The 19,317-nt window shown below is 39.1% G+C and overlaps 1 protein-coding gene across 3 annotated transcripts in view; it reads left to right on the top strand.

Moving 5' to 3' along the window:
* The window catches only part of SNCA (synuclein alpha), a 66,926-nt gene extending 49,095 nt beyond the window's left edge, over positions 1-17,831 (top strand). For all 3 annotated transcript variants that reach the window (NM_204673.2, XM_015276121.4, XM_025149499.3), the window contains exons 5-6: positions 15,659-15,748; positions 17,206-17,831. In NM_204673.2, the coding sequence (NP_990004.1) occupies positions 15,659-15,748; positions 17,206-17,238 (123 nt within the window). In that variant the 3' untranslated portion in view covers positions 17,239-17,831. The remainder of the gene's footprint in view (positions 1-15,658; positions 15,749-17,205) is intronic.
* The last annotated feature ends 1,486 nt before the right edge of the window (positions 17,832-19,317 follow it).

Genomic DNA, 19,317 nt, shown 5'->3' with positions numbered 1-19,317 from the left:
TTCATGAAAGTCCGAAAGAGGTACACATGTTCTGTGCAAACAGATTGCATAGTTCATGGGGTTCACAGCCCCATCTTGTGTCTGCTTGTACTGTCTTTTCATTAAAGTTGAAGAGAGACATCAATTTTTAATTTGAGGATTTTTTTCTAGAGAAATGGGAAAACGATGATACATTGCATTTGTGTGAAGAAATGAGTATTATATTTGAAAGTAACTAAACATTCATGGGGAAAAAAAATCTTCTCTTCCTGACTGCTAAATATTTAACAGGCTCTTGAATGATCAAAGTCCCTTCTACAACTTTAAAATAACATGATAAAAATGAGCTTAAATTCTCTCACATTTGCTTTTGTGACATCTAGAATATGAGAAGCAATGTCAAATGCTTGAAATCCTCCCACTTGTGCAGTAATCACTGAGTCATTGTACTGATACAAGCCAATTTAGAACACTTTACCCCTGCTATAAATGTTCAGTCTAACTCAGTTGGGAAATGGGAGTATCACCAACACAACAAAATGCTCTGGAGCATTTTTCTTTTGTATGAGGTGATCACTAGTGGTATAAAAAACAAATACAGTCTTGAAGGGTTTCTGTTTCTGCAATAGTAATTGGAAAAATATTGTCTCACGTTCCATTTTCAAAAGACTTATCTGACTCATGTACATTTGTTTCCACAGCGTCTTAAACATGTTAGGAACACACTTTACTTGAATGCTTTCCCTTCACATGTGAATCGGCAAGCTGCTTTTGCATAGGTACAGTAGAAGAGTTCTCTTGTCACCAATTTAATTGTGTAACTGCAGATGAATGGATGTTGAGCCTGTCTGTCTCACTGGATAAAAATTATTTACATCAGATTTCAAAGAAGTGTCACAGTTTATATTAAGTGGTATGATTTTTGGCCAAGATGTCATTCAGCAGCATGGCTCCTCATTGAATCTGCTTGCTGAACCATGCTTTTAATGAAATAGTAAACACATCAACCAGCTTCAAGCTGGACCACTGAAAAAGTTAAGAATTTAATGACAGCTGTTGATGTACCCTCATTATGGGGCATGCAAATATTTGTTGTCAGATAACTGGAACAAAAATAAGGAGAAATGATTTGGAATTCATAATTAAAAGATAACATAGCATACTGCCAAATGTCATTCTGCTTGCTAATCATAGAATGGTTTGAGTTGGAAGGGACCTTAAAGATCATCTAGTTCCAACCCCCCTGCTATAGGCAGCAATGTCTCCCATAGACCAGGTTGCTCAAAGCCCCATCCAGGTGGCCTTGAATGCCTCTAGGGAGGGGGCATCAGCAACCTCTTCCAAGGTCTCACCATCCTCACAGTAAAGAATTTCTTCTTAATATTTAGTCTAAATCTACCCTCTTCTAGTTTAAAACTATTTCTTCTTGTCCTGTTTGCTACATGCCCTTATAAGAAGCCCTTCCCAGCTTTCCTGTAAGGCCCCCTTCAGGTACTGGAAGGCTACTGTAAGTTGCTTCAGGAACCTTCTCTTCTCCGGGCTGAGGATCCCAAGTTCCTTCAGCCTGTTTTTGTAGGGGAGGTGCTCCAGCCCTCTGAACATCTTTGTGTCTCTACTTTGGACCTGCTCCAACAGCTCCATGTCCTTCTTGTGCTGGGGGCTCCAGAAGAAGACAGTGTTCCAGGTGGGGTCTCATGATAACAGAGGGTCAGAGTCACTTCCCTTGACCTACAGGTCATGCTTCTCTTGATGCAACCCAGGATATCGTTGCCCTTCTGGGCTGTGAGTACATGTTGTTGGCTCATGTTGAATTTTTAATCAACCAACACTCCCAAATCCTCTTCAGGGCTGCTCTCAAGCCATTTTCTGCCCAACCTGTATCTGTGCTTGGGATTGCCCTGGCCCAGGTGCAGCACCTTGCACTTGGCCTTGTTGATCTTCATGAAGTTGGCACAGACTCACTTCTCAAGCCTGTCCAGGTCCCTCTGGATGGCATCCCTTCTATCTCTCATGTCAACTGTAGCACTCATCTGCAAACTTGCTGAGGGTGCACTCAATCCCATTTTCCATGTCAGCTACAAAGGTATTAAATAATACCAGTCCCAGCACCAATCCCTGAGGAATGTTACTCATCAGCAGTCTCCACTTGGACATTGAGTTTTCGACTGCAGCTGAGTGCAACCATCCAGCCAGTGAGTGGTCCATCCACCAAATCCATTTTTCTCCCATTTGCCAACGAGAGTGTCATGCAGGATGGTATCAAATACTTTGCATAAGGCCAGGTAGATGATGTCAGTTGCTCTTCCTTTATCCATTGACAGTGTAACTCCATCATAAAGGGCCACCAAGTTTATCAGGCATGACTTGCCCTTGGTGAAGGGTGCCCTTGGTTTCCACCAACCACCTCATCTTTATTTATCATCCACATTTATGGCAAACAACTTTTACTTTTAGCCTCATATTACACCTAAGTATTTTTTAACTTCGCTCGTTTTTAAAATGGCATTTGTGCATCGGTTGACCAGCAGGGCATCTAACTGATGATATTGCTTGAGCATTTGCAAATATTTTTGGCATCTGGCTGTGGTATCATGCAAGTGCATTGCTCGCATTTAGTTCTGCATAAGCGATTTTCAAAGTATGGCTATTGTTCTTATCTAAATTTTCACCCTGTAAAGTGTGTGCAAAGGAATTTCTCTATAGGTGGTAGCAGATTTTGTGTTGCTTTCAGACTGCAAAGAGTCATGCTGGAAATGTACCATCGTTTTCTGAAGCATGGACTGGTTTTGGCAGCCTTTTTGCGTCATCCTCAGTGCTGAAAAACTCTGTAAAACTGTAAAATATGAAAGGGCTATACAACAGTGAGAATCTAAATGCTGAAGACGTTGTATTGCTCTGGGGAAGTATATTAATCTTGATTCCAGAAACTGAAAATGTGAGTTGTAGGATAAAAAATTGTAGCAACTATAGTTTGCCACGTATGAACTGCACATTCTTTCAGTTCCTCCTCAGCATTTTAACTGAGCCCCTTCATTAATACAAAATAAATTTGGGTCATCATTCTCATTGGCATGACATACATGAAATTATTCTTTCTCTATTTCAACTGAACTTATGTAAATCACGTGTGATTTATCATTTAAAGAAAAGTGGTCCAGTTTCTTTTTTTTTTTTTTCCTGTTCTTGCTCAAAGTGGAGGGTATAATGAATGCAATTGCTTTGCTAGTAGTATTTCACTCAAAATTTCCTGGCATAAATGTGGTTTTTGTCTACTGTTCTGGATGTAGTGAACAGAATTAAGGTTTTGCCTCAACTGCTTTTTGTGCACCATCTGTATGGGGAGCATGCATCATGTTTTCCACTCACGTGTTTAAATACTAGTGGGGTGATGGCTGCATTATGGTTAGAGTTCCTGCTTTCAAACCATAAAGGCAGCTGTGGAGAAGAGTACATTTCCCTTTTGTTACACTCCTTGTAGCTGTGTAACCAACAGATATTTGAGAATTGTAGCCACTTGTGGCAATCACTTTGCTGTGTCACTGCACTTTTACACCGGTTCTTTCCCAGATGCAGAGATCCCAGCCTAAAAGATAAATTTTAGTGAACTACTGTGGCTAATAAGGAGTGACTGGAGGACAAGTGTCATTCTAACAATTCTGACAACTAATTTTTCATGTTTCTTTGATTATTTAAGAGAAGTTCTCAATTCCAAATGCTATGATAGAGCTTATCTATAGAAGGCTCTTTCTGGTAAGAATGGTGCCAGTAACAATTCTATTATGGATCTTCATCTGTGGCTGAAGAGATCATCAGTCCACATAGTGGTTTTCCTGCTTTACACATGGATGGGGTTTGCCCTCCTCTAGCAGAGTGGCGTCTGACCTACTTGACTTCATGCCAAATGCCAAGCAGCTGCATCCTGACTACAGCACAAAGTACCCTATGTGTATCTCTGAAACAAGCACCAGAGAGACGGAGCAGCAGATGCTCAGTAGGTTAGCAAGCTGTGCTGTATGGACAGAACAAGGCAGTATAGTCCAGGGGAGAGGAGACTGAAAGGAGTCAGTGATATCCTTAATTAAACAATCCTTGATTTCACAAAACTCGCTAATGCTAAGCAAAACATACTTGATCTGATGCGAAGCAGAACATCCTTTATCTACTCAAGAAGCCCAGTATGTCATTGTTATCTAGGTCAGTGTGGGTGCCCTCTCCAGTGTATCACTCTAAAACTGCCAACTTGGAAAAAAAACAAGAGGAGGGCAATTTGGGTGTATGTACTCAGCGGAAGGGAAACCTTTTGCGTATGTAACACAAGTAGTATATATAAGCTGAAGGTCTTTTGTTCAAGGTATGCATAGTTAGGGCAAAGATATCCCATCATGCATCCAATGTCGTAAGTCAAGAATGCCTACTTAATAACACCACATTGGAATTAGTGACTTTATTCCTGAATTTTGGATGACGTCGGGACAGTCTGTCTTGTATCAAACAGCTGCTAAGAGAGAAAGGGGATTGTGTTCAGTGGAAATAGTACTAGAAATACTGGCAGTAGGACTAGGAATGGATGTGAAGCAGATTGAGGTTAGGCACCAGGTAAAACACTACTGGTAACAGCAATTGAGTCCAGGAACCAATTATGATCACGCTGTGGAATTTTTGTCACAATAAACGTTTAAGGTGGCTTTTCCCAGACATCAGTTGAGAGTGATTTAAGGAAAGTTGAACCTACTTGAAGCAGAGGTTGGACCTAGAAAACTCCTGAAGGACCTTCCAAACTTGCACTGTGGAGATATTCTATATATGGAGAAGTAGTAAAAATTCATATGGTACATATCACTTTTGGAACAGCAGAAGATGTTTGAAAATATGTTCATAAAGATAGGCTATTCTCCAGAGGTACAGGTATGACCAGGCTTATACTGACATAGGTAAGAGAAAAATTTGGTCTGGGAAAGGTAATTTTTACCTTGAACTCCATTCTCATACAGTCTGTAGTATAGGAGAATTCAGTCTGATCTTTCCTTTATCTAAGCCAAAAGGAAAAGCAAAGATAACAGTAACAAAGTCTAAGGGAAAGAAAAAGAAACCATGAATACTCAGCTACTGTGTATTTAGGATCTAGTCCTTTAGGACTGTGCTATGGTTTTCTAAGTAAGATTTATTAAATAATAATTTCCACTTATCTAAAATGAATTGTTCTTACTTTTACAGGAAACAAATAAGAGTTTAGTTTCTTTGTGTTTTGTGCCAATGAGCTGAGAAGTAATCTTTCCCAATGCACGTGAAAGCTCTGGATAGTTTTATGCTTTCTTTCAGATGAAGAGAGATATCTCAGGAATATAAATTTTAAAACGCAGGCCAATTCTGTAGTCGTTTGTAATGTTTGATCTGCTGTGGAATAGATCACAGTTGCAGGAAATGCTCCTGAAGCCTTTGTAGTTAAAACAATTGTTGCTGGTGTTTCTCAGGGCAATTGCTGGTTTCTTCCTTAGAGAAAGCAACTTAGAATTTCCCAGCTAGGTAAAGTGATGTCATACATTGGAGTTGAAGGATCACTTTAAAGAACATGCTCTCTGAAGATCCCTAAGAGGTAACCAATTCAGCAGCAGCACATCCTGTGAATCAGTTATGAAACGTTTGAACATGACCATGCAGTCATTAGCTCTCCTCTCAGCCTGATGGAGAGTTAACAGCAAATGAGTCAATGCTGGTTGCATTTGCTTACCTATTCATACTCTATCATCTTTCCATCTCTCCTGGAGCCCTCTTTCTCTTTCCTTAGATATGTTCTATTTCAGAACAGATCCCTGCTAGATCCACGGTGTTCCTTCCAGAGTGGACACCTGGGTGGAGATCTGTCCTATCCTGTGCCCTAAAACTGAATTTCTGTCTCTTAGCTGTAGAGAGGCTGATGTGACTGTTCTTACACAGATACTGCAGATTTCTAAAGTCAGCTTAGATGAGAGGGACCTCCACTCAGAGGCTTGTGATGACCCAGAGGTCTCACCAATGTTCCTCACTTCACCATTTCCTCATATTCCACTTCAGTGGGACTTGATCTGAAATGAGGTACCACATGACATGCGTAAGCATATCAGCATTTGATCCTGCATTTATGATATTTTGCATTTTGGAAAGGTCCGATTAGATGAAAAGCAAATGGGATTTTATTCATCGCTATACCTGATCTCGTAAGTGCATACATGCTTGTGTGTATGCCTGTGTGTGTACATTTATACTTATTTATATTTTAATTTGCATTTTTTTAATATGAAGTTTGGAAATGCATCAAGTTAGAATGGAATAGTTTCAATTGAAGGGGACCTACAAAGATCATTCGGTGCATGTTACTGAAATTGCTCAGTGAAAACACTCATACAGAATGTATGTGATACAGAATTGAAACATATGCTCTCTGCAGGGCAACGTGTAACAGTCAGAGCGAGTGTTGTTCACGGTGCTAGAGAGCTGCTGGTCCTGCAGCTCAGTACAGGGGACTTTTTGTAGATAAACAATTACATTTCAGAGATTTTTCTTTGAGATAATGCTATTATTTTTTATTATAATGGTATTTGTATGAGGTAGAAACCTTTTTAAAACTAACTTATTTTCCTCATTTAATGTATTCTTAGTAAAGAGAATGTGTACTTAACGAACTTGTACAATTACTAGTGGAATTTATCTGCACTAAAAATTTATGGGATGTTGGAATGCAATTGTGATCTGCAAGTGGTCTTAAGTAAAGTTTAACTTTGAAGCATGGACTGGGACTATGCTATTTTAAATAATCTTTGCCAAAATTAAATAAATTTTGACAGAGATACATCTAAACATAGTTGCTCATTTCTATGCTGACTGCAAAGTCATTGCTTTAGTTAATGTGATCAATCAATATTATTTAGTATTATGTTCTAGTTCTATTTAATGAAGACAAAGCTCAGGTGTCACACTTGGAGGTCATTCCTGATAAATTCATACAGATCAGAGAATCCTGATTAGCTAATCCCATAGAGCTCCTACAGCATACCAACCTCTTAAACGCTTCTAATTAAGGTGATTCCTTTAGGATTATACGAACCTAGTTCACTTCTATTTTCCTGACAGATCCCTTCATCTCTCCTCCCTGTTCTAGGACATGATCATTCCTGCTGTTCTCCTTTGGGATCTCCCAGCATCCTTATTAACATGCATAGCATAGCCTGTAGTCTGTATTCAGGAGGCATGCTTGTAATTGTCCAAGCCAATTACCCCCCAGGCCTTGTTAAGACTTGAGAGAATGGTCTGCCCTTCTTGCAATAACATGACATTGTTGGCTAATGTTATTCTTTGACTTCATAATTCTTTTCTGTGCACAGTTTGCTCTCCTTTGATTTGGTGAGTGCCTAAGTGTGGCATCTTAACACTTTGAGCTGCATCTTATCTATTTCAGTCACTTGTTCAATTTTGTCCTGATAGTTTTGAATTGTAGTAAGATCACTAAAATAAATTTAGGATGTTTACGGTCCCTTTGTAATGCTGACGAGCAAACATACAGTAAGTACAGGCTTCAGTATTTCTTCCAAATCCTTAAAGAATATGTTAGTGTTATTAAACACCGGGTGTCTGTGAAATTATACATGATAGACACTTCCATTTTGGGAATTATCTGCTCGAATGTCTTATCAACAGCTACTTACAACCACTCTAAAATGTTTTTATTGACCTATGCTTCTCTACCTTGTTCAGGAGAATGTCTAGTGTGACACTTTAGTAAAATAAAGTTACCTAATACCCACGAGGAAAATTATACTGACTCAGGAGAAAAAAAAAATAGTTTAGTTTGACACTATTTGTTTTGATTTTGACTTGAAATCATTTCTCTATTTTCTCTTTCTGGCTTCAAACAGTTGTTTTTATTGGGGCATTTCTCTAGCCATTGAGCTTAGCTGACTCTTCTGTATTTCAGCTCCACACTTTTTTCTTTCCATTGCAAAGATAAGTGCTAATTGGCTCTTTCCCAAAATACCAGTCCCTCATTTCCGTTCAGTAAAGCCTCGGGGATTTCTGTCTTCTTACTGTGTGAGCAGGGATGCAAAGCAGCCTTGGTCCCACAGGGCTGGGAGGAGAGTGCAGGCACCTCTGTCTGAGTTCATTTTGGGGAGCACATGACACTTGCAGAGAGGAACCTGCTCGGCCGTGTTCCATGGAGAGGAGCAGAAGTCAGTAAGGACTCTTCTCACAGCCTCTAATCTTTCCCTCTGTTACTAAAGTAAAAAGGACTTGAAGCAGTGGCACTAACGATGTGAATACGCCGGTTTTTAAGGAAGTGGAAAAAATCAGACATGTTTGTTCCTCCCAGCCTTTGCTTCAATGATGTTGCTGGGAGCTCTGAACTCTGCAGCTTTCACAAGGCCAGAGCGACCCCGGTCGTTCTGAGAGTTTGGGGCTTTTCCACAGCTGTGCATGATGCCCCAGATCTGATATTTAGCTAGCCGGTATTCCTGCTACTAAAAAAGAAAGCCCTAGCTTTCACTTTCCCTAGCAGTGGAGTTTTCACTGGAGTTTTCAGTGGAGTCCTGAATCTTTCAAGGCTGAAGAGGATAAAGCTGGGAGTATTGTGTGTTCTTGGATGCATTTGCATGCATTACTAATAGCACACTGAGTCAGCCCCACACAACTGGTTATTGGAAGTCATGTGTAACTAATGCACTGGCTGTCACTTGAATGGGTGTCACTTGCTGGTCTAACCTGGGTGATGGGCAGCTCCTTCCTTGTCAACCACAGACATTTCTTAGCAAGTAACAAAATATCAGCACTTCTAACTTGGTAACTTTACGAGCCTAGTTAATACAAAACACAAATCTGGGCTTTAGGAAATTTGATTGCTCATAAAAATATTCCTGTTGTATTTTGAAATGAGTTCAGCCCCGTCTTTACAAATGGGGGATTTTAAGAGGAAGAAATTAAATATACACATTTTGTGTTATATTGATAGTTGATTTTAGGAATTTGCAGCAGTTGATAAACTTGTGTAAATGGTATTTACACTCACTTGTAGACATCACGAGGGGAGTGTAACTACATTTAGGCAGTCATCACGTTTTTTCTTCTCTTCATAGGCCTCAGTCTTTACTGTTTTCACTTATTTGTCATTCCCAAGTGAAGAGCATGAAAATATTGGACTCGTGCTATTGCTCTGATGTTTGTTTGTTTAATTGAACATCTCTTCTTCGCTCACATTATTTTCTTAAGGAGGAGAGTAGCAGCCCCTTTTCACTATTAGTATTCTGAGTGATGCACTGGAATAGATAGATTCCTTCACACTCAGGCCGCATGCAAGCATGGTGCTTTCTCCACATTTTCTTCACCTGGGAGTTTAGCATAGGGATAATTAAAAGCATTTATTTCTTTCTAGGAAGTGCAGTGGTATGTTTGCTCTCAGTGTCCCGCTGTCACTGGAATAAAATCACCAGACTGCCTCCAGTGCTTTGTCATTCACAGCTGGGGCTTCCAGCCACGTACAGCATTGGCTGTTGCAGCCCTGGGCAGGGGCTTTAAGGCATCCTAAACTGATCTGACAACTCAGTTTATGACCCATCAGCTTTACACAACGAATACATTAGGACTAAGAAAGCAAATGAATTGAGGCCGTTTTAACACCTCTTTCTTATTCACGTTGTTTGGAATTTGCTATTTTGTTAAAGGATTTTTGACCCTTCAGGTAGGTTGGGCGTTATGGCCAAAATAGTTGTAAAAGATAAGTTATCAAATGGAAATAGCAGTTACACTTAGCTCCAGTTTCCAACCCCTTAAGTAATCTGACATTTGGTGGAAAAGAAAAAAAAAATATAACTGATTTCCTTTTCAAAGGGGAATTTTAACCCCACTGGCAGAGCAAATTGCAATTCATCTTGTAGCAAAAGATACATTTGGACTGCAGGCAGAACAACCACAATGCGGGGGAGGGGTGGGTATGCAAAAGATAGTCTTTCATTCAGAAATCCCCAGATTTTCCTTATTAACTATGTAATGAAAATCAGGTGAGTGAAGCTCTTGCAAGTGCATCATACCAAAATAAGACGGGCTTAGGCATGAGGGAAATTCAGTTACCAGTGGTAAGGACTTAAGGCAGCCCTGCTTAGTTACAGGTTGTAGGGATGGTCAAAACCTGACCAGGCACCTGAGCAGCCCTGTGAGGAGGGGTATGGGATAGATGACCTCCAGAGGCACCTTCCCACCTCGGTGAACAGTGAGACTGACTTCCAAGGTGGTCTCCTCTTGACAGTATAAACGTTAGGGGAGCTGACAGTTGGGTACTTGTATGAGAACAGTTAGGTCACAGCCTGAACCAGTGATTGAGCACCTGGTGAAGAGGCATAGCCAGCCCTGGGAACACAGGTGGGAACAATCCACCTGTGTGACCAGGGTCTACCCCTCCCTTACCTCATTTACAGGCTGGCAGCCACAAGGGAATTATCTCTACTTGCAGACTATTTCTTCTAGGAGTTTTCTAGTGAGCCCTTATCTTGTGAGTGGGGTAAGCTATTCCTTCCTTTTTATGGGATTGTGGCTAATACCTTTCTTGGGTTATCTGAAAACAGGTCAGAGGCAGCTGTATATGTTTATTTCCTGCCCTACAGCTACTCTGCTTTAGGTATCTCAGAATACAAAATTGTTCAAGGTGGAATTATTCTCCAGTAATTGTGAGGCTATATGCGATTGTAAGACTTTTTCAGAATTCATAATGGAAAGAAAAAATGTGCTGATAACCAGGGAGATAGCAAATTACAGGACTTACATCTACTGCTAGGTTAGGTTACGTTATGCTGCTTCCATTTAAAATTGCTTTTGTCTGTGGCTTGAGATAAAATATTTCATTTATTTGTGATGAAACTAACTTAGCATTCAAAGACACATCACTGAGAAGACTAAATGCATGTTCCTGCACTGAGAAGACCAAATGTTACTGTTTTGTTACCTGGTGCTGCCCGAAGTGTGGGAGCTTGAGCAGACCACTGGATTGTTTTCTAAGCATAGACAATCTTAAACAACTTTTTCTACCTCTACCACAAGAGTGTTATGAGAGTGAAGAGAAAGAGGGGGGTATAATTTTAACAAAAAGCAATGAAATAAGAGAAACCCTTTTGTTTACTTTTTCCTGGCTTACAAAAAGAAAGGGGAGGCTTTCCTAATATTAGCTTAATATTCTATTGCAAACGTGGGTCAGTTAGCACTGTCATGCACGCTGCTTATCAGGGCTTGCCCCTATAGTTAAGGAGAAGTCAATCAATAGGAGCCGTTGCAGTAAATAATGTAATAAGTTGCACTTCATATCTTACTCTTACTGCTTTTGTATAGTCGTTGTATCTGTTCCTGGGTTTAGAACTGATGTGTATCATGCAGATATACAATTTTACCATGGCATGCTGCTCTCTCCCCCTCATTTATAAAGCAAAGCTAAGTTGCTTGAGCACAGCAAGTTTTGGGAGAGAGCCCCTCGTTCCTGGGGAAAGTGAATGAGGTCTGGCAAGGCTGCCTGATGGCATGTAGGTCTTGGGCTATCCAAGATTGATAATCACAAAGCTTTGTCAAGGGAAGAATTCCTAAATAATATGATTCTGGATCTGAGAACACAAGACTGGAGGATGCTGAAGTATGAGTCTCTTATAGAGCATCTTTATTTCAAAGCAAGATACAGACAGGCACCTGCTTATTCTTCAGGGAGGCCTCAGAGGGACAAGCAGACATTCACCTCACCATTCTTTTAATACCATGCCTGCAAAAAGCTCAAATTCCCAATTTAAAAATTGATTTCACCTCTCAGAAGCTTAATGCTTAGCTTTTCACATTTTCTACTAAAAGCTTTCCCTCTGGAATTGCTCTTCTGTATGGTTTAAAAAAGACAGGTGGCAGCTTCAAGAAAAAAATTTATTTCATAGTAAGATGAATGCTATTCTGTAAGGGGGCTTTCCTCTTCTGTAATTGGATTGAGACGTAAAAGTATTGATCACAAGAAAGTAAAATTGCATTTATTTGTTTTAAAGGAAATAAGGAATGATAGAAGGTATACCGTAAGCAGGTCTGTGTTATTGGGGGAGGTTGTTTATTTTTGTGTTGTCCTAACTTTAGAGAAAATACGAGAGAAGCAGAGAGCAGCCATTAAAACTGATGTGCCACCTGTGCTATATAATTAAAGATAGTAGATGTGACCTTTAGTAACAGCATTCTCATCTGAACCACAGTGACATCAAGATGAGAGGTAGTGTTTGGGTTACAAAGGTGACAAGCCATTACTAGGCAGAGTTCCCTTGTTGGTTTGGTATGGTTTATGAATTTGAAAAATATTGATGTTGTGATCTCTGTATTTTACTAGTGCTATTGGTGGTTCTATCTGAAGCCATACGTAACTCCATTCCTGAACTTACCATTGGAATTCGATAAAGGAAGTTGGGAAAATGATACATTCTGCCTCTTTTAAGCACTGTGTCTCTATAACCCTGATGGGTAGTTCAGAGGTTCCTAAAAACAAGCAGCATATGAGCACTGAAACTCTTCTTTGAAGTTCTGCTGGCAAATCTTTTGCCTTGTCATTACTAGCGGTGCTGGCAGTTTCACTTGCTGTGTGTTTTCCTGCTGCAGATAACATTCAACTACATCTTTTTTCTTCCTTGTGCAGCCACTGGGATGATTTTGGGTACACTTTCACTTGATGTACCAATTGTTAGTCAAAGCTGTTCTTTGATGATAGCAGAAATTGAATGGTATTTTGGAATAAAAGAGTGAGAGCAAACAGGAGCTGAAGGCCCTTAGATCTGCTGTGTTAGATGAGGCAGCTTTAATATTTGCATCTCACACGTGCAATTTAGCTATTTCAGTCAAAGCTGATAGGGGTTGAGTCTACTTCTCAGAGAAGTAACCAGGCATAAATTACTGGTAAAAATATGCTTTAAAAATATGGTAATTAAATACTGCACATCAAATCTCAGGAGTTTGAGCATTTTGATAAACCAGGGTAGAACCGTAAGTAGTCGTTTCTGATAGTTTCATGCTTGAAAAGCTGCATGTCATGTTGAGCATCCAGAATAATTAATTCTGGAAAACACGGGGCTAAAGAAAGTTATTAGCAACTCTGTTTGTGTGTGTCTTTTCAGTTGTGGAATTTATCCATGTTATCTGTGCTAAATAACAGCACGGCATGCTACTTTATAGCAGGCACATGTGTGGTGGGAACTGGGCAGAATACCATGCATTGGCTCTGCACAAACTCTTCTGCTTACCTCCACGTGAAAAAATGATGCCTGATCCCACTTAGGAGCAAGGTATGTCTTCATACTGGACTGTTTATGTTACACTGGTGACTTGCTCTAAATATAATCTTTTTATGCTTGGGTATATATGAGAATTTCACCGAAAGACTGGATGCTTCTCTGCTAAGAAAACAGACATATCCAATTGTAACTTTTCTCAGATAGGAAAATCAGTCAATAGAGCTGCTAATTGATGCTGGTCACTCTTACAGTAGTAGTAGTAGTCTGACATAAGAGCATGAGAGAAGAACTCACATAATAGAAATAAATTCTGCCCATAACGTGCCCAGAAGATGAGGGTGAAATATGTGAATATACAGGCAAGGGCGCCAAAGAAAAGATATGACCAAACTGAGGAGGAGCAGGATTTCTGACAGATGAAGTCACTATTGGTGCATGGAGAAATGTAGCAAACTAAGAATGAAGTATGACTGAGGACAGCTGATTACACCACAGAGAGAGCCTGGTATGCGGTAAATAGCCTTCACCCTTCTGCTGATCCCTGAGGGGAAATGGTGAAAGGGAGAAGAAGCTGAAGGAGAGAGCAAAGTCTGAAAGTCAGTGCTAAATGCTGTGTGAGAGTATAAAATTGTGAAAGAAGAGTAATCATTAAAAAATTGTATCTGAAGTGTGGACAAGGTAAGAAATAAAAGGTATTTGATACTGAGTGTCTGAAATTGAGGTGTGCAAGGCTTATCTCCTTTTTGTGTTTGTAGAATTTTAACTTTGTAGAGTTGTTAGTACTACTGAATACAAGTTCTGACTATGATGTACAAAATGCTCATATGAAGAAGCTAATAAAAGAAAGAAGACTAGATGAAAGGATAAAGATTAGGGAAGAGCAAGGAAATTAATTGAACTCAGTTATAATGTTAGAGAAATTTTGGTCATGTGCTAAGTGTTCTCAACTTCAATCTGAAATTTTGCATTTACTTCATCAATCTCAGTGTATCCTTGAAGTCTTGTAGCAATTTATGAATTTGTCCGCCTACAGAAATGCAATAAAGATAGTTGATCAAGTTCAAATGTGCTGTATATCTGTGTATAGTAGGAATTCGTTCCAAATATTTCTGCCCAACCACCACACTTGTTAAGGAGCACTGGGAAGTGGTTTCCAGTGCTGAGCTGCATATCGTAACATTGTAGGTTAATGTGCACACCTTTTTATTTAATCTTCCCTCATGTTCATTCCAAATAGTTGTCAGAGGAAAAAAGAAACTCGTGTTTGTTCCAAATAGTTGTTTGTCAGAGGAAAGAAAAAGTCTTAAATCCACTTTTCCCAGTGAAGATAATTATTTCTTCAGTATGTGATGCTCACTCCATACCCTTTATCTGTCATATAATTAAGATAGTCATCAGAAATCATCAAGGGAGCATGACAAATACTGTGTTAAGGTAAAGAAGTTTTAATGCCACTTTTTTTGCATATTGTTTTGTATCTTCTGTTAAACTGGCAGAGGTGAGTTTCCAATTTAACTGCTCTTTTATTCATTTTTATCTACATCCTAAATTTAATTTAGCGTAACTATCCTATAAATTGCAAACTTTGAAGAATTACCTCATTAGTCTTCTTTGTGACAGACTTAATTTTGTATTCCTTTCCATGCTACTAGCTTCAGGACTGTTTGTTTTTTTAGTGAATTTCTTCCTGAGTGTGTTAGGGCTTTTCTAGTACATTTGTCTAGATTGGAAACTGCTATAAATGAGCACAGTCAAAATAGCTCCACTGAGATAATCTTCTGGTTTTCATATCAATTTTCTTACAGTTTAGGACTAATTCCAGCAGTCTTCCTTCTGGTAAAACTTTTATTTCTTCTCTGTGACCTTCCACATTAACAACTGCATTGGGGGGTGGGTGAAGAAATAGAAGTGCTTCTTTAATGGTCAATAACAGATCTCTAGAGAAGAGTGTAAGAATTTGTGTATGTCAGGCAGTGTCATGTGTCATAAATATACTGCACAGAGTAAGGTGCTACTCAGCACAATAAAGGATATAAAAATATGGCTCATTAAGGGAAAAATGTTTCCCAATGTCATTAGGCTCTAAAATTGTAGGGGGGGGGGGGGGGGGGGGGGGAACAACAACATGCAATAAATTATAGTTGTTCTTCCTCCTTTGGCCACTTTGAAATGTAATATGAGAAGGGTAAAAACTGTAAAATGAAATAAAGGTGTAGGAGGGTGAGTTATCTGCCTATAACAAAATACATAATAGAATTATGTTTCATTTTCGTGTCTTGATACTATCCAATTCCTTTTGTCCTTCTCTTACTTCTGCATGCCTTTACAGCCAGTATCTGCTGTGTGGAGAGGAAAGACATGCTTTGCAATAAATTGGAAAAGCAGTTGATCTAACACCTTATTTTTTTCTCTCCATGTTTTAAATGTAGAATGAAGAAGGTTTTCTGCAGGAAGGAATGGTGAATAATACTGATATTCCTGTGGATCCTGAGAATGAGGCTTATGAAATGCCTCCAGAGGTAAATCTGCTGTGGTATTTGCTGTTCATGCCCACAGGAGAAAGACAAAGGCAGGGTACTGAATGCTGGAGTTGCGCTAGTATGGCACAGGCTGGTACTGTGAGCTGCAGGGTCAAAGGAGAAATAAGTCTCTGGCCAAAATCTCTCTGAGGTATAGTGCTGGGAAAAAAAAAAATCCATTTCTTGAAGTTTAATGAGAAAATACTATCTTTGTTTCAGAACATGCATGCTTCACTTTCTGAGTAATCAGCAGTAACTACTTGTGTTTGATACAGAATGTGGGGAGGAACTTCTGCCTCTCTATAGATTCTTTTAATACATAGGACATTTAATGTATTTCTTTGCATCATGCTTTGTAAAGCATAACTTTAGTTATTACACTTACAGCTTAATGCAGTTATAGGAGTAAATTATTGAGGGTTTTGAGCTAATCCTGATTATGCTCTCTGACACTTTACAACAATATATGATACTATGATGCATCGGCATTTGGAGTGGCAGTTTTACAGTAGTGCAGAAGGTCAGGCTGAAAACCAGAGGTGTTAGACATCTAGAACTTGATCCAGTGAAAGACTTAAAAGGACACTTGATCTTTGATTGCTGTTTGGGTTTCCTGAGTATTTGCAACATCTGATGTTCTGTTCAAAGGTTCTTCTTCTGTCCTAAGTGAGTTGACATGGGTCGTCTCATGAAATTCTGGCAATGTCAATGGGGACCAGAGAGATCATTTTGTAGTTCTGAGTGAGCTGAATCAAGTCCTGTAGTCACATAGATAATGAGCTTGAAAAAATGTATGTTAACAGTTCAGCACAGAGATTTAACTGCCTCTAGTATTTCAGTAAACCACGTAAGGCATGAAGTGTTTTGCAGTGAGCTTTTGTAAAACAGCTCATGCTCCTGATCCTTCGAAAAGAGGCTCATTTAACTCACCATAAGCAGACTGAAGAGCCCAGTTACATGCTCTCAAATATTTGTGATCTTCATCATTGAAGAACATGTCCAATTGTTTTGCTGGATCCTGGCTTAAATGTAGCAGCTTGCTTCCACCCACATGAACGGGATGAAAAAAAATACTAATTTTAAAACGGCTGAAGAATAGTGTAGGTAGGCTTCACACACAGGTGATTTTTTTTTTTTTCCTTTTTTTCCCTTTCTTCCCTGCATCGTTATGCCTGCTGGGAATTAGTCACAACTTCATTGCTATAAGTCTTTGTGATATCTGAATGGTATGTTAACCACTGTAAAATCTTATTCTCCTGTTAACACCACACTTTGTCAAATAGAGAATGTGGAAAATGGGACAAAATAGTAAATACAAGACAAGATTCTCATCACATAAAAATCCATAATATTTTTTCACTGCATCCACTGTGACTAGGACAATCAGTAAAAGTTAAGATACATGTTAGGATGTATTTATCTGCAATAGGAGCATTGATTTCTGCTCTCCTTCGTAGGAAGAGTATCAAGATTATGAACCTGAAGCATGAGAAATCTTTTCTTCCTTTGTATCTCCTGAAATCTACTAACAAAGACGTCCCATCCTGTACAAGTGCTGAGTTCCAATGTGCCCAGTCGTAAAATTTTTTTACAGTTTTTACAGTGTATTTTGAAGTCTTCCATCAGCAATGATTGGAGTATCTGTGACTGCATCCACCTCGTTTCAGCACTTCCCTCCTGCTGAAATGAAAGCTGGTTGGCAGGGTCATTGTTGTGCTGTGGATATTGTGGCTTCACTTTTAAAAGTTTAAAAACAAAATACTAAATAAAAACACCTAAGTGTCTACTGCTTATTTCTAACTCTGTACATGTTCTGTTGATAGGCTGTCAGTAATTTGATATTGTTTATGATACAATTTTTATTTGTTTCCTATGACTATTATTTCTGTGCAGAAAAGACTTATTGTGAAAGCTTTATGTAAATGTGTATGTATTATATATATAAAAAAGTAACTGAGCATGAACTATGCACCTATAAATATTAACTGTTGAAATTTTATTGTTTTGTGATGTGTTTTATTAACTTGTCTGTAAATAATGGTGTTCAACTGAAGCAAATAAAATGTAACCTGTTAAAAATGAACTTCTAGGGTAGTAATTATTTATAATATCTTATTTTCTCTCCAAGAACATGCATTGAAGAATTCATATTTTGTGGCTTTCTGAGAAGGAAGGGGGGAACGAAAGAAGCAAACAAGCCTGTTCTATACTAAAAGCAGAATGAAGAATGTGGGTATCAGGACTGGCATTACAGTGCTTTGAAAACTGGCGTTTCAATTTCCATTGTTGTCCTCAAGTCCCAAGACTGTATTTCTAGGAAAATTATTTTTCAAAAGAATTGCAATCAAACTCTTGTTTAAAAACTGTTATCATCTCCTTGATTGTCTCAAAAAATTCATGGATATTTTCACCAATAGTTAAAGTGCATAATGAAGACTAAAGCCCTCTGCTCTTCTGCAGAACTTTTTCATGGCAGTCTGCAACAAACCATTGTCAATTTGCAGCCTTCTTCACAAACAGTGTGTCAAAAGAATCTCTTGACCCGGACATATTTACTGTTAAAATCTTTCTTAATGACTGTTGTTTGCTTTCATGGCAAATAAGTGTCAGGATGGCATACAATGTATGATCACACTTCTGTAATTATTAATATTGTTAAAGGATCTTTCTATCCTATGGGAAGGAATTAGGAAGAAAAGCTCAGTGATGCAGTGTTGTTTGGTTGTTGGTTTTTTTTTTCCCTAGTGAGCAAGCAGAGTCTTGGCCACCAAAAGCAGTAACATTGCTGCCTCCCTGATGATCGGTCAGATGCCTGGTGTACTGCAGCAGACACTGGAAACAGCCATCTAGGTATAAAATATAGTTCTGACTTTCATCTTCCCCAGGTCTCAACTGCTGTATTGTTCCTATACCAGGGAGTCAAACTGCTCTGTTGCTCAGATGTTGCAAATAAGTCATATGCTTCTTTAATAAGACCTGGGAAGCAGTATGTCCTAAAAAGGAGTAATAAGAATAAACTGACTCCTGAGACATGACTATTTTCTGAGCATGTAGAGATTATTTTCTTTCATAGGCTAACATCAGCAAGTTATTCCGAGTTTTCAGGTTGTTCCTTCAAAATGTATCGTAGGCATTTGGTGTAGTTCTCATGCCTCTTGCCAACATGCCCTCAGATGACCCTGATGGTCCGTGGGATCCTGGTTACTATGGCAGCACAGTGTGATACACTGCTCTGGTAACAAGCTGTGTTTTAATTAGATTCCTTAAGGGCTGTCCAACCATCCTTTCCAGGTAGAATAAATGCCTTTTTGTCTTATTTCCTGCAGTGAAATGAATGGTGACGTGTGGATTGCAAATGTCAGAATTATGTATGATGCTAAAGCTGAGCTAAATAGCTATTTCTGTATTCCCTCCCTCCTCCCCCCCCTTTTTTAAGGGCTTTGGGTATTAAAAAATGCTTCTACTGTATTGTGATAATATTTGCTTAAGTGATGTCTATCGGAGAGCAACGTACCTCTCAGCTCACTTTTCGCTAGGAGCCTAGTTTTTATTTCTAACTGAAAGCAGTC

This window comes from Gallus gallus, chromosome 4, assembly GCF_016699485.2.
Source record: "Gallus gallus isolate bGalGal1 chromosome 4, bGalGal1.mat.broiler.GRCg7b, whole genome shotgun sequence".
Taxonomy (NCBI): domain Eukaryota; kingdom Metazoa; phylum Chordata; class Aves; order Galliformes; family Phasianidae; genus Gallus; species Gallus gallus.
The sequence above is the reverse complement of the archived record's forward strand: the minus strand, read 5'-3'. Positions and strand labels throughout refer to the sequence as shown.